The sequence below is a fragment of the Acipenser ruthenus genome, chromosome 4 (assembly GCF_902713425.1).
Source record: "Acipenser ruthenus chromosome 4, fAciRut3.2 maternal haplotype, whole genome shotgun sequence".
Taxonomy (NCBI): Eukaryota; Metazoa; Chordata; class Actinopteri; order Acipenseriformes; family Acipenseridae; genus Acipenser; species Acipenser ruthenus.
The window spans coordinates 16,656,135-16,669,985 of NC_081192.1; the positions used below are offsets into that span (position 1 = coordinate 16,656,135).

Below are 13,851 nucleotides of genomic sequence, written 5' to 3' on the forward strand. Positions count from 1 at the left end.
ACTGCCACTCCACTAAAACAACAATAGATTCCAGGGGTTAAATGCCTCAACCTAAATCTAAATGAATAATATTCAACTATTGTACTCAATTAGTCTATATTTAAAGTATGTCCTGTGGGTGGTGGTGCTGTCCAGTAAAAAGTAATGTCAAGTCAGTGCTGATGGCACGTCTAATGCAAGGTCACTTATGGGGCTTTCTATTGGTCTTTAATGCAGTCTTTACAGCAGTAATGGGTAGTGCAGCAGTATCATAGGCAGCCCAGAGGTTACATTGGATACATTTGAAGACACTTTGAGACATTTGTCAGCTTGACTTTAAATACATATGTATGTATTTATGTATGTATGCATATGAGGTTTAGAAAAACATTAAAAGGCAATCAATTTGTAAACTATGGTATTTAATATACAAGTTTTAAGACAACAATACCACACTTACAATACAATATACTGTACATTCTGTAATATTTCGTTATTTAAATCAAGTCAAGTGTACATTCTTATCTTTCTTGGATTCCATGCATCAAATGTATTTATATTTTAATATTATAACATTTTAAAATGCAGCAATGACTACTGAAGAAGGTATTGAAGAGGTGAGGACAATTTCACTCTCCAGGTAAAAGTAAAACTTTGTGAAAGTAAGGCTTGCAAACAGAAATTTCTTTAACCTAGTATAGTACCTGATATCATTTTTTAAAATGAAAAAACATAACGTGTTTCTTTCAAAACTGCACACCTGAGACCACATAATGAATAGACGTGCACAACACTGTATACAAGTGCACAAGATGTGTGGAATTATTTCATAGCTATAATCAAATTAAAAAGAAGAATTGTTGTCAGTTATGATTGCTGGTGATAAATATAGGCTCTAGAAACCTAATTATTTTAAAACCTATCACGGTTTCGTTTAAAATGACATCGGCACAGACCTACAAAACATAATACAAATATTAAAGAAGTGATAAACTAGGCATTTAAGAGCACTTTCTAACCCTACTTTAGCTTAACAACTTTCTCACCAGTACTATTTCCTGAATTCGTTTCCCAGACTTTTATTTTATTTGGACTCATGTGAAGCACGTTATCCTACCACAACACTAAGCTGTTAGGACCCCACCAGAGCCTCATACTCATCTGACTACATTTTGGGGGCAGGCTGGGTCCTTAGTCATGCTGCACAAGAGATTAACTTAAACAGGTGTTTAATATGCTTTAGCTCAATCAAAGTGAAAACAAAGTCTGGACAGTGAAAATATTTACAGCAAAATGCATAGGTACTAGGTGCTAATGAGAGAGAAGAATAGTTGTCACACTTTTAGGGTTTCAATTAGTACAGCCACTTCAAGGTTAACAAAACAATATGCTTTCAATAATATGGTTGATTCTCACAAGAAACATCATTTTCACTTCCAGGTAAGTTGTATTATTACAACATGTGTTCATTTAGTTTTCATTTTGCAGAATTCAACTTTATGCTTTCAGCTAACCATCTGACAAAGTAAAAGATAAAACAGTATATATTTCAGCATTCAAACATAATTTTAAATTAACAGTATAAAAACACATCCTTGGCAGGATACGTATTCTAATAAGAATTACAAAAATAATGCAAATCCTTACCTTAATAAAACACTTGGAAAACAAAGTCCTGCTAAGGACTAAGAACATTTCAAACTAAGCACTGGAATAGGAGAAAAGCCCTGAATATAAGAATTGTAAAGCATATGTGTGTACATTTACTTTAATATTTTAAAACCCAACTTGACATAAGAGAAGCTACTTCCCTTACCAAAAAATACAACTAAATTACTGTGTTTGTGCTACTACCACTAAGAAGTACATAAGTTGGAAAGTCAAACAGTGCAGACCAGCAGTGCTGTAATTTAAACGATTGATATTACTGTAGTTATTGCCCGCTGGTGTGCCGTAACAACAAAACTACAGGAAATAAATAACTTTCTGCTTGGGTCACTTAAAAGTTCCATACCAGCTTAGTACTACTAAAAGTTTGAATGTGACTACTTTCATTTGTAGCACAGCTGTAGTATTGCCATAGTAACTTTGCATTACTAATCAGTACCTTTTAGAAAGTGCTTTTGAAAAAGCTAAACCGGAAATAGATTCACAGAAGGGTTTGTTTTTTTGAGGCCTTGGTCAATGCCCTGTTGAATTAAAACACATTCATCAGAAGGCAGCTTCATCGTATTGAGAGTTTACTTTAACACCTTCAATCAACAAATACCTGACCATTGCCTCTCTCACACAGTAAACAATTGTTACTTGACGATAAAATAGCCTAGTACCAATTAGGAAAAAAAAGAGCATTAAGGAATTGAGAGGAATAATAAAACCATGTGATATATATATATATATATATATATATATATATATACACACACATCACTGGCACCTGCTGTGTTCTGATGGTATCCTGTTGGTGTTTACTGTGGAACTAGGTAGGCGTCTGTATGCACTAAACCCCAGTTAAGTATGCATCGGCTGTTTGTTGAATAGATGAGGCAGGAGGGCATTCTCTGTTTCTACAAAAGGTCTGTTTCCTTCAGGGTTGCAATAGAGTACCGAAGGTGTTCCAAAGGGTTATCTCCTTTTCCAGTGCTTCTTGCTAGTCATACTGAGGACAACACCTCACTGGTGGGGTCCTTCTCTTTGTTCTCCTCCTTTTCCACATCAATGACATGGATGCTCCCAGGCTTGATCACTAGGTCGTCTGCCTCCCCCTGGCTCTTGTTCTCATCCACTTCCATGTACTTCCCAGAAGGGTAGGAGGCCCTGGAAAATACCTCTTTGAGGCGTTGCTTCATTTTAGGGTCCGGGCAGTACAGGTATTCGTACATCGCAGCTGCAATAATGCCACCCATTATTGGGCCCAACCAGTATACCTATGGTAATACACAGAAACCACATTTGTCTTACAAAGCAACATATTATATAAATCAATCAGTTAATGGTAAAAAATTTTGTATTACATTTGATACCAAATGATCTACAGTGACAATGCAGCGGCAGTACACTAAATTAACTTTACTACTCTCAATGGAACTTTTCAAACATTTCTTATCATACACTGTATATTAGGCAGATTGCTGATTTGTCTGGTACTAAATTCTCTGGAAACATCTACACCTGAAATAACATCCTATCCACTCCTTATGAGACTTGGTATCAACATTAATTAGCATACGTATCAGATTCTGGGCATTTATGAAGCTGTCTGTTCATTCATACATCTGTCTATAGGTCACACTTACATTTTTGCATATATCTAGAGAATTGCTTATCAAATTGTGATTAAACATTCTACTTCTAATTCTTATTCTATACTATTCATCATACATTCATACTGGCAGCTCTAATTTTGAATTTACAGACATGGTGGGTGATGTATGTTAGTGACATACTTGTCCCACTGTGTGACTATTTACCAGTTAAGCAATGTGACAGTGACTTTAATGTTAATATTAGATTAATGTGTGATGTTCCAGGAAGCATGGATGTTCCTTTTGGTTTCAGAATTTAATTTGCAAATATTATGATAAAAAGGAAAACACATGAAAATGTTCCAAAACTAGAAAGAAATGGAAACTATTCAATTAAGTAAGAAAAACAAACCCAATGCAAAACAGAAAACAAGAAAAATAATTGGATACACTTCAAAATATAATTACATTAACTGCACTGTAGTTTCCATGCACAATATGCATGCACTTAGGAAGGAATTGAGGGAAATCCATGCATTAACAACTTGAATTTAAGTTTAATGCATGGTTTTTTTCCCCCAATAATAAAATGTCGGTTCGTGTACAGTACCTGTATTTTGAAGTGTATCGGAGACTAGGACTCTTGTTTTTACTAACGTTAGGATTCACAGGAATCTGCTGTACATGCTTTCATTTAAATGATTTCCAGGAGTGTCGCTATTTTAGCAGCTCTTACACGCTGAATTTTACATCTCATCACTCTCTTTCCTGATGAATACATTTTTTGACATTTAAAATCCTGCGGAAAGCTTTGATGTCAACTTCCTAAAACCTTCAGAGTGAAGTCTCCATCAAATGTTTTTTTTTTTTTTTTTTTAACAAACAACAAGCACATTTTGAACATAAGATGAAAGATGCAGGGAAGTAGTTTTCTTCATCATACATTTAAAATATACTGCCTCACAAATTGGCCTTGTTTACAAGCTGTGCAAACATAGTGTGGAAAGCCTTAGAACTCAGAATATTGATCAAACTACATCTACAAACAAATAATCCAGATAAATAAATACAGAATTAATTATGTATAGCTTACAGCACACATACTGGTTTCATATTGTTTTCTGGTATGGATGTTTGTTTGTTTCTTATAACTTGTAAACAATTGGAATGATTTGATTTGTAAAATAGACCACAAGCATAGATTATCTCACCCAGTGGTTTACCCAGTTCCCTGTAATAACTGCAGGTCCAAAAGAACGAGCAGGATTCATACTTGCTCCTGTGTAGTTTATCTGAAACAAAGCAATGCAGTTCAATCATTAACCCAACAAATAAACACATGCTGCCAAACACTGGCATTTCACTGCTAAGTAAGCATGAAAGCTTGGTGTCTGAATTGCCAACTGAATTTCTGCAAACTTCTCATTCAGTAGTTCGGGACTGTGACAGGGAGCCAGGTTGCTGGTTCCTGCGCAAGTGTGTGTGCCTGTGAGAAATCAGCTGCGACGCGCAGCCAAAGACACGTTGCTGAGCAACCAGCTGAGCGGGAGGCTCGCCCTGAGCTAAGATGATCGGGAGGTCCGGATTGGCTGGGGGGCGTGCCTGGGGATGCTGCGCAGAGCTAAAAAAGCAGCTGTGCTACAGCTCAGGGCTGCTGCAAGGCCATTGCTGTAGAGACGGGCGCTGAGGGAGAGAGTGTTTGTTTACATCTAGGAGGGAAGTGTCCGCTCTGCAGGAACTACTACCACTGAACCCTTTAACTGCAAGATGAGGCCTGTGAAGGTGATTGCCCAGCCAGCACTGTCGGAATGGCCCGTAGTCACTGAGAGGCCAGGACTTCGGAAGCAACAGAACAGAAGTAGGTCAGCTTAGGGGAGGTGGATCCCAAACTGGTATAGAGAGGGTTACCGTAGAGTACAAGGTTCCTGGAGCGGGACGTTCCTTTTAGTGTGACTAGCGCGCATCATTTTGTGTGGCAAACGTTTATTTTTAGCTTTTGTTTTTGTTGTTATTTCTTTATTAAATGTGACACCATTGCTGGTACCCTAGTGTCAGCTCTGTGTTGAAATTAAATCTGCGTGCCTGAGAGGCATATCAACACCAATACTCTGTGTCTGTCAGTATTTTCCAGTTCCTACCCACACATGTAACACGTCACCCTGTTACAGGGACAAACACCAATCACAACATGTTAGTACAAATATTTATTGGGAATAATGCGGAGTATGCAAAATTACACAGAAGCATGTTATATAAGTGCATTCATTTGGCATCAAACCTAACTTGGTTTGAGGGCTCGCTGCTTGGCCGACTGGCAGGTCTCAATGCCACGAGTAGTACTGGATATAGTACACTTGAAGGTTTAGCCAACCTTTAACAAATGATCGTCAGCGCGCAGGAGAGGAAAACAAAACCCCAGTTGGGAAATAAACCTCTGGGAATCCATGGCTGATCCGATTACCCTTCCTCCGGGCAGGCTACTAAAACTTAAGAGCACATTTTACTAAAAGCATTTTTAAGATCTGTAATATTTGTTCTAATGAGTGAAGCTGAAAAAGACTGAGAATCCAGGGTGATGCCTAGAAACTCGATGGAAGAGAGAGGACCCAGAGTCTTTTCTGTGCTAGGGGGATGCCAAAATTTGAAAATAATGATTTGAGAATCGTTTTTGTTCTGGGCAGGGGGAGTGTGGGGAAAGCTGGGGGTGGTGGAGTTATGGGGAGTGGAAAGGTTGATTATTAGTCTCTTTTTGCCCGAGTATTAACTTATTGCAACCCTGATGGGGTTAATGCGAAAGGTGGGAAAAGGAGGGGATTCAAAAGGGACCTATCATAAACTGGTTGTGTAATTCTTTAGTAAAATATTTAGGTGCATTGACAGTATTAGATCTGGTTTTCTGAAATTTGGCTGGGGTGGGGTTTTTTTTTGGGGGGGGGGGGGGGGCTTGCATGAACAAATTCAACTTGAATGGGCTTCCCTGCAGTGGCTGCAAATGTGAAGAGAATGGCAAGAGGAATAGGAGCAGTCTTCTTTATTGTAATTGTTGCAGATCTGGCGGCCGCAGGAGAACGTAATGTTGCAGCCCTGACCATCTTTTGATCTGGAAGGGATGAAGGAAAGGGTGGGAAATGCATGTGAGGGAGGGACATGAAGGAACGGGGTGGAGGGTCAGTAACGGAGCAGGAAATGGTGGGGTGAGCAGTGGAACCGCACACAGAGCGTGATAGGAGCCCGAGACCTGTGAAGAGGTAAGGCATAGAAGGGGGCTGCGGGTCCCTGTTGAAAGCCACAGCTCGAAAGGCAGAAAGTAGAAAAACATTTGACTGAGAAGGGACCACTATGGGGGCCTGCTGGACGCTCATAATCGCCACGGAGGTCACTGTAGGGGCCTGCTGGACGCCTGCAGTAAGGGGGGGTAACCTGAAAGGTTACAGTTGGAGGTACAAGGGGGGTTTATTGGACAACAGTGGCGGTCACATAGTGGCCAGGGAGGTCACTGCAAGGGCCTGCTGGACACCTGCAGTGAGGGAGAGGGGTAACCTGAAAGGTTACAGTTGGAGGGAACAAACTACTTGGGAATGGGCTTCCCTGCAATGACTGCATATGTGAAGGAAGTTACAGGCAGAGTAGGAGCAGATTCCTTCATTGAAATTGTTACAAATCTGGCGGCCTCTGGAGAATGTAATATTGCTGCCCTGGCAGTCTTTTGATCTGGAAGGCATGAAAGAATGAGGAGGATTGTGAGGGAGGGACATGAGGGGATGGGGCAGAGGGTTGGTAAGGGAGCAGGAAATAGTGCGCTGGGCAGTGGAACCGCATACAGAGCATGCTAGGAGCCGGAGACATGTGAAAAAACAGGAGAATATGTCTTTGTCCAGGATGTCCCAGTAGATCATCTGGTTCCATTGTTGGAGACGGGCAGCGGCTTTGGCAAAAAGGATTTGTGATATTCGAAAAAATGGGAACCTCCGAATCTAACTGACAGATCTAGAATTATGGACAAATAATCATCCAGCTCATGCCAGTGGTCGGGATAGAACTCGCAAATGATGTCCCTGAATAAGCGGGGGTCGGAGGTTTTGAGAGTAACTGAGAGGTCGGCGCACTGAACTGCCCTGGTACTGATGGAATCTAAAGTGTTGGTGAGTAAGGAAACTAGGTTAATATCCACACCTGCTAAAATCTGGTTAAGTAGGCAAAGGGATACAGGTTTGGGATTGAAGAGCAGGGCATTTCGAGGGCCAAGGCATTTTTTAAAGAATAACCGGACCCTGCGGAAGGAGGAAGTACAGGGTGGTTATGGAAAAACTGGAGCGCTGGGGTGAATTGGGGGGTGCTGGCTGAGAATGCGGGGTAGGAGAAGGGAGCGGCTATGGGGGCCTGTTGGACGCCCATAGCAGTGGGAAAAGAGAGCTGGGCCTGGCTGAGATGAGAGCAGGGAATCTACTGAGGGGGCTTGCTGGGAAGCCAACGAGGAAGTAAGAAATGCAGATGCTTGCTGCAAGCCTGGTAAAGAAAAGGATGCAGGGGCTTGCTGGGCGGCTGTTTGAGGTATAGAATAGAAAGGGGCTACGGGGCCCTGTTGAAAACCCGCAGCTGAAAAGGCCGAAGGAAGAAAGTCATTCGACAGAGAAGGGACCACTATGGGTGTATCTGTGCTTTTGTCATAACGGCTGCGACGGGAAAGATGCTGTAGAGAGGAGAGGAAGATATTGAACAAATTCTCCTTACGTGCTGCGGATTTTAAGGGGATGTTGTTACTACGGAGGCAGAGCTGAAGCCTGGGGATCGTCCAGTCTCTGATTTCGGGAGTTCTGCAGGAACGAGTGGTCAAACGGGAGCTGCAGCGGGCGGGAGAGCGAGCCGGTTGTTGTTCTGGGCAATGGAGGAGAGACGAGGGATCGGATGAAGGCGCTGGAGGAGTTGGGGTAGTAAACACCGCCAATCGAAGTTGTCGTGAAGGTGATTCAGACACTGAGGAGCTGGCTCGGGGGAATCGGCAAACAAGTCATCATCCGATGAGATGGAATAATCAGTGATATTCTCCATGGTGCGTGTAGGTACGATGAAATCGAAACGCAGTTGAGAGGTAAGTGAAGAGGGTATTTATAGTGCTAACTACCTTAATTAGCTAATGTGTAAATTGAATGATTCAATTTGGAGACGCGGATATTGGTGTGTCTTACCCTCCTCCTGAACTTTAGTTATAAACTTCATGTAATGTGTGTCAGAATTTCGCTTCCACTTATATTATTACATATATTTTGCATACCATTTACAACACATTGATGATCCTTAACCCTAAGAGTGGGTTAACAATCCCTTTCCAATAGTAATTGTCCAATAATTAGCAATCACTTCACTGCAGCAATTGTGCAGTTGTAAAGGGATTGTTCTAAAATAGTAAAATATAAAACATTCAGTATATTACAGACCCTACACTGACCCTTATGTCAATGAATCAACATAAGACACTTACAGCAAATAGGTGCCCAATTGTGACAGCAAAGCCAATGGCCAAAGCTGCTGAACCTTTAAGATCCTGTCGTTTTGAATCGCAAGTTGCAAAGACTGTGAAAACCAGCTCAAAGGTGATGAACAGTTCAACCAACAGCCCATGACCAACAGAGATCTTGGAGTTGACCTGTCAGAACAGAATACATTACAAATGTAAATACAGCAGCACCACTGGTATTCAGGTGTACCAAAATGGTTATTTTACATTTCAAAACTAGAAACTCCAATGCTTCTAAACAGATACAATGAAATAACAACTGGTTCAACAAACTAGCCAGCCTGTGTACAAAACTGTGCATGTTTTAAGGGTGATTTACTTATTCAGTGGGATCAGTTATTGGCTTTGCTTTTTTAGAAAGAAAAATAAAATCTGAAACAAAACTGGCACCTGATTTGAGGATTTATCATGGTTTTGAATACGTTACCATGGTTACACCAAAGTCACCTCTCACATCACTGGGCGTCACCAGGTACAGGATTCCTGCCCCAGCTACAGCTCCCAGGCATTGGGCCACCACATAAAAGAGAGACTTGGCTAGGCTGAGTTTCTTCATGCAGACCATGGCTGCTGTCACAGCAGGGTTAATGTGAGCCCCACTGATGTGCCCGAAACACTGCACCATGGTGGCGATGCTGAGTCCAAAACACAGGGAGATGAGCAGCAGGTCTGCTGGAGGGGGGTTCTCTTTTTCACCCCAGCTTATTGTAGAGCCCAGACTAAGGAGGACAAAGATCAAAGTGGCCAGGAATTCCCCAGAAACTGCTCTCCAGAAGGACTGGGTCCAAATTCCTTTGAATGCCACCATGATGTTCTCACGACTACACAGCGTCAAGCACCTCCTAAAAAAGAAAATGGGCAATAAGTTACTATGTATTTTTTTTTTTAAGGAGAAAAATACAGTGAATAGGAAATAACAAAATAATGCTTTGAGAACATTGCTAACTACATTATCTATAGTTAAATGTAAATGCAAGACATGAGGACATGTTTAGAATACTTGGACATTTTCTTTTGTTTAATGCACAGTAATGGGCATTTCTGCATTGTGATCATGTCCTTCATTTCATTCAAGGATAATGGTTCATCATTGTTTGGTGTTTGTATAACATCTTGGAAACTGTTTGTCTGCCTTTAACAAAATTTCTACATAAAAGTAAGGCTTGTCCACTAAATTCTCCTCTTGAAAATAAATCAAAAGTTTTAAAATAAAAACCATAAAGAAAATAACTTAATATGTACTATGAGATGCCCTAGCTATAAGTAAGTTGTATTATATGTTGTGACATTATAGACCTGATACACGAAACCAAGAACAAAAACGCTTCCATTTAACCATGAATTCGAATATGATGGTTATTAGTTGAGAGCTGCTTAATGGTGCATTAGCAGTCGGTGCCAACAGAGGGCACTCTCCATTTGAAGTGTTGCATTTTTTTATATATTCTTAACAGGAGGCCGTTAAATTACTTTTATTTGGTCAATAAAGTTTTGCCATTACATTTAAACATAAAACTGTATAGTTACATTTAATTATTAAAAGCCGTGTGATGAAATACTTACTTTTTATTACAAATACCTTATCAGTATTTATATTTGTTATGATATTATTTATTCCGTATCTTGTCATTTAGGATAAGGCGTCTGCTAAGAAATAATAATAATAATAATAACAATAATAATAATAATAATAATAATAATAATAATAATAATAATAATAATAATAATTATTATTATTATTATTATTATTATTATTATTATTATTATTATACAAACTGTATATCACGTTTGTATTATAATGTTCTTATCTGTTTCAAGCTTACACAATGATACAGAAACGTTAGCTTACATGTTTTTAATGTTCAAGCAATCTTACACTTACCATGAACATTCTTTGCTTTTTTCCAACATAACCTGGGTATATTTTCCGTTCATTTGTACAGGTAGGTTATATTTGCGCTAGATGAACATTTCGTGATAGTTACAAGAAACGACAGAAAATCGTACTACTTCATAAAACAAGCTATGGGCTATTACAATAATTACCATATTCACAAAAAAAAGGTATGTTGAAACATTTATAAATATGATGTTCGATTTAACTAAAACAAACAAAAAGCTGCCTTATTTAAACATCAAGCAGGGAAAATACATACAATTACCAACTAAGATGCAATAAATGTAGCTGCTTTAATGGCAATTAGAATTTTAAAGCCTGGATGGTTTAACTATTAAACCTGTACTTACAGGTAGGCAGATGCTGGCTGAGGTGTAAAGAATGGAGATGCAAGGAATGATCTCTTGTTGTTTGTTGGAGGTGAGCGGCACATTATGTCTCGTGTGGGAAAGTTGGAGAGTTTTAATACGCATCTAGTAATGGGGGAATATCTCCACCCCCAAGAGAAAAATACATGACAAAACCTGAATAAACCGGGAGTAGATTGCGTGCACTGCCAGTTTCTCCTCGATAGCATGCAGTGCAGATACACCCTTAGACTGCTACGAAATTCTCAAGTGACTGAGAGATGCCACAAACTGGTTAGCAGAATTTGGAACTCAAATTTACTGGTCTCTTTCTCGATGCTCAACTAAAGCCAGCACAGGTTTACAGCAATTAGACTGCGATTTAAAATTTACGTTTTCTGTTCTACAAATCTAGTACTGTCAGTAAGAAACCCCAAACGCTGCTGCTTAACATCAGGGCTGAAAGATAGAATGTTTTTTTTTTAATTTTAGGTGAAAGGTGATTACGTTGCTATGGAATTTGTTGTGCAGCTAAGGGGCAACGGAATCGGTTGCAGTAGCAGCTGAAATGCTGCTTTTACTAATATTTGCATAAGATAGAGTTATCTGGTGGAAGAGATAACTTACAAATTTAAAACACTATTCTATGCGTTTATCACAATCGCAATTGGATTTTAAGGGCATAATCACGAATTATAATTCAGTATTATAAATATGGATTAATATAAAAATGCGTGTCCTTTTAAAACGCAGCAAAACTGATAGGCCTATCTATGTGTGTGTTCCTATCACGGAATTTGCGGCCACATTTATGAAAGCCAGGACTGGATGTTGTTATACTTACATTTTGATATTCACTTTTAACATTATGCTGCGTGTACATTCTCTAGTAACATCGTATTTCACTTGACTTCCAACATATGTCTTATTTGACACCCTGAGGTATCATTTTACCACAGTTCTGATTCTACATTTTGTATGTGGACTTGCTTAGCCAACAGTTATAGCTATGTGGCATCGTTTAATGCTTAGCACAATTTAAATAATAAAATGTAAATATAATTTAAAACAGGAATAATAGCGTTTGTTTTGGGGTTTTTTTTTTTTTAGCAGAAACGTAGTGTAAAAAATGCAGTCTTCACCGAAAGTCTATGGAATTCATTAAATATATATATTTAAAAAATACTACACAATCTAGTAAATGTCCCATAAATGCAATAACAGTTGCCCCTTCTCCACCTTCAGTAAACGAAAAGGGTTACAATACAACATTAGTATTGCATTGTTTAGTCAGAACAGAGGAAAGTCTTTTTTTTTTTTTTTTACACTGAGCGCTTGTGCGCTTTATCCTGTGTCCCACACTGTCGATCTGTAACGCTACAAATTTCGGCAAATAAATTAGTCTTTGACCTGACACTTCATTTATTATTATGCACGTCAATCGTGTCTCTTGTTTAATACACCAAAATAACGTTTAATAACTATATCTGCAGTTTTATTGTATTAAGTAAAAGAAAACAAAACATTTGATACAGTAAGTTATTTCATTGTTATATATATATATATATATATATATATATATATATATATATATATATATATATATATATATATATATATATATATATATTAAATCAACGAAATGGCTTCTACCGGTACCGACTCACCCAAAGTATAGCGATGCTGGTCTGCCACTCATTCCTCTGTGGTGCTGGGGAGTGTGTGTTTATATAGTTCATCCAGAACTCATGATAAAGTTAACTGGGAGTCATATTTCTGAAGTGTGGAGAGTGGAGGTAGAAAAAAACAGCTTGAGACCATGTGCCAATCCCTTACAACTGAACTCCAATCCAACCAGAGTAAATAGCTTCAATTTATTATTATTATTATTATTATTATTATTATTATTATTATTATTATTATTATTATTATTATTACTTTACTTTAAACTCTTTTATGATGTTTGTAAATATTGGCTCCTACTATGTTTACTAAACCCTTTTTTTTAATATAAATCTGTGTTTGTTAAGGTGCTTTCAGGAGCTGATCTTCACTAGTTGCCTGACATACAGTAAATACATGTAACATAGGATAGATCATCCAAGCAATCTTTAGAGAAGTAACAGCCATACCATCTAGTGATTTGCCACTTTTGGCAATGTTTATTTTTGTTTTGCTGGCAATACACTGTAGTATACATAGGAAAAAAAAGTGTTATGTTTAGATCCTGAGATCATTTATCTTGTGATCTCGAGATAACACATTTCTATTGAATGTCTTCCCACTGTCCTTAATGAGACACATTAGTAGTACACAAAGCATAGAACGGCTACTAATTTGATGAATAGTTGAGGTAAAAATAATAAAATAAGTAAAAATCGGTTGACTATTCACCACTTAAAAAAATATATTAATAGATCATGTATTTGATAATATCTGGTGCTCTATATGTGAATGTACTGTTTGGTAATATTTTAAAACTTAATTAATGTTCTAAAATGTCATTTATGTTAACAGATTGCAACCACAAATACACTTCCGTCCATCTGAAACCTCACGCTTCACAATTACTTCAGAATCACGTGATATGGGATTGATCGACCACCAGTTTCTAAGGTACTACCCCTATAGCACACTACTGTATATGGTGCTGGAGTTGGCAGATCTAAGGGGTTTAAGCTTAGTCTATCTCCTGCGTTCAGTCGTTTAGACAGGCCTCTAGTGTAAAAGCAGTTTTCCAAAGCATCATATAGTTTCCCCTTAAGCACTTAGGTGTTTTAATGAGTGGATTTTAATGAGCACGAGACACCATAACCAAGTGTGACTATTATTGCATTTATATGTCACAAATAGTTTAGACTTCACCCA

At 38.5% G+C, this 13,851-nt stretch overlaps 1 protein-coding gene across 3 annotated transcripts; it reads right to left on the reverse strand.

Annotated features, from left to right (window-relative positions):
• Nucleotides 1–384: 384 nt before the first annotated feature.
• Nucleotides 385–12,762, reverse strand: aqp4 (aquaporin 4). Of its 3 annotated transcripts, XM_034920576.2 has the most exons (6): nucleotides 10,987–11,407; nucleotides 10,622–10,698; nucleotides 9,167–9,581; nucleotides 8,704–8,868; nucleotides 4,436–4,516; nucleotides 385–2,906 (listed from the first exon to the last, which is right to left on the reverse strand). In XM_034920576.2, the coding sequence occupies exons 1-6, from the start codon at nucleotides 11,107–11,109 to the stop codon at nucleotides 2,634–2,636; spliced, it is 1,134 nt and encodes a 377-aa protein (XP_034776467.2). In that variant the 5' UTR covers nucleotides 11,110–11,407; the 3' UTR covers nucleotides 385–2,633. The 3 variants fall into 3 exon arrangements, with proteins under 3 accessions (XP_034776467.2, XP_033857010.2, XP_033857011.1); XM_034001119.3 differs by lacking the exons at nucleotides 10,622–10,698; nucleotides 10,987–11,407 and adding an exon at nucleotides 12,651–12,762; XM_034001120.3 differs by lacking the exon at nucleotides 10,622–10,698 and having other exon boundaries at nucleotides 10,987–11,068.
• Nucleotides 12,763–13,851: the final 1,089 nt, after the last annotated feature.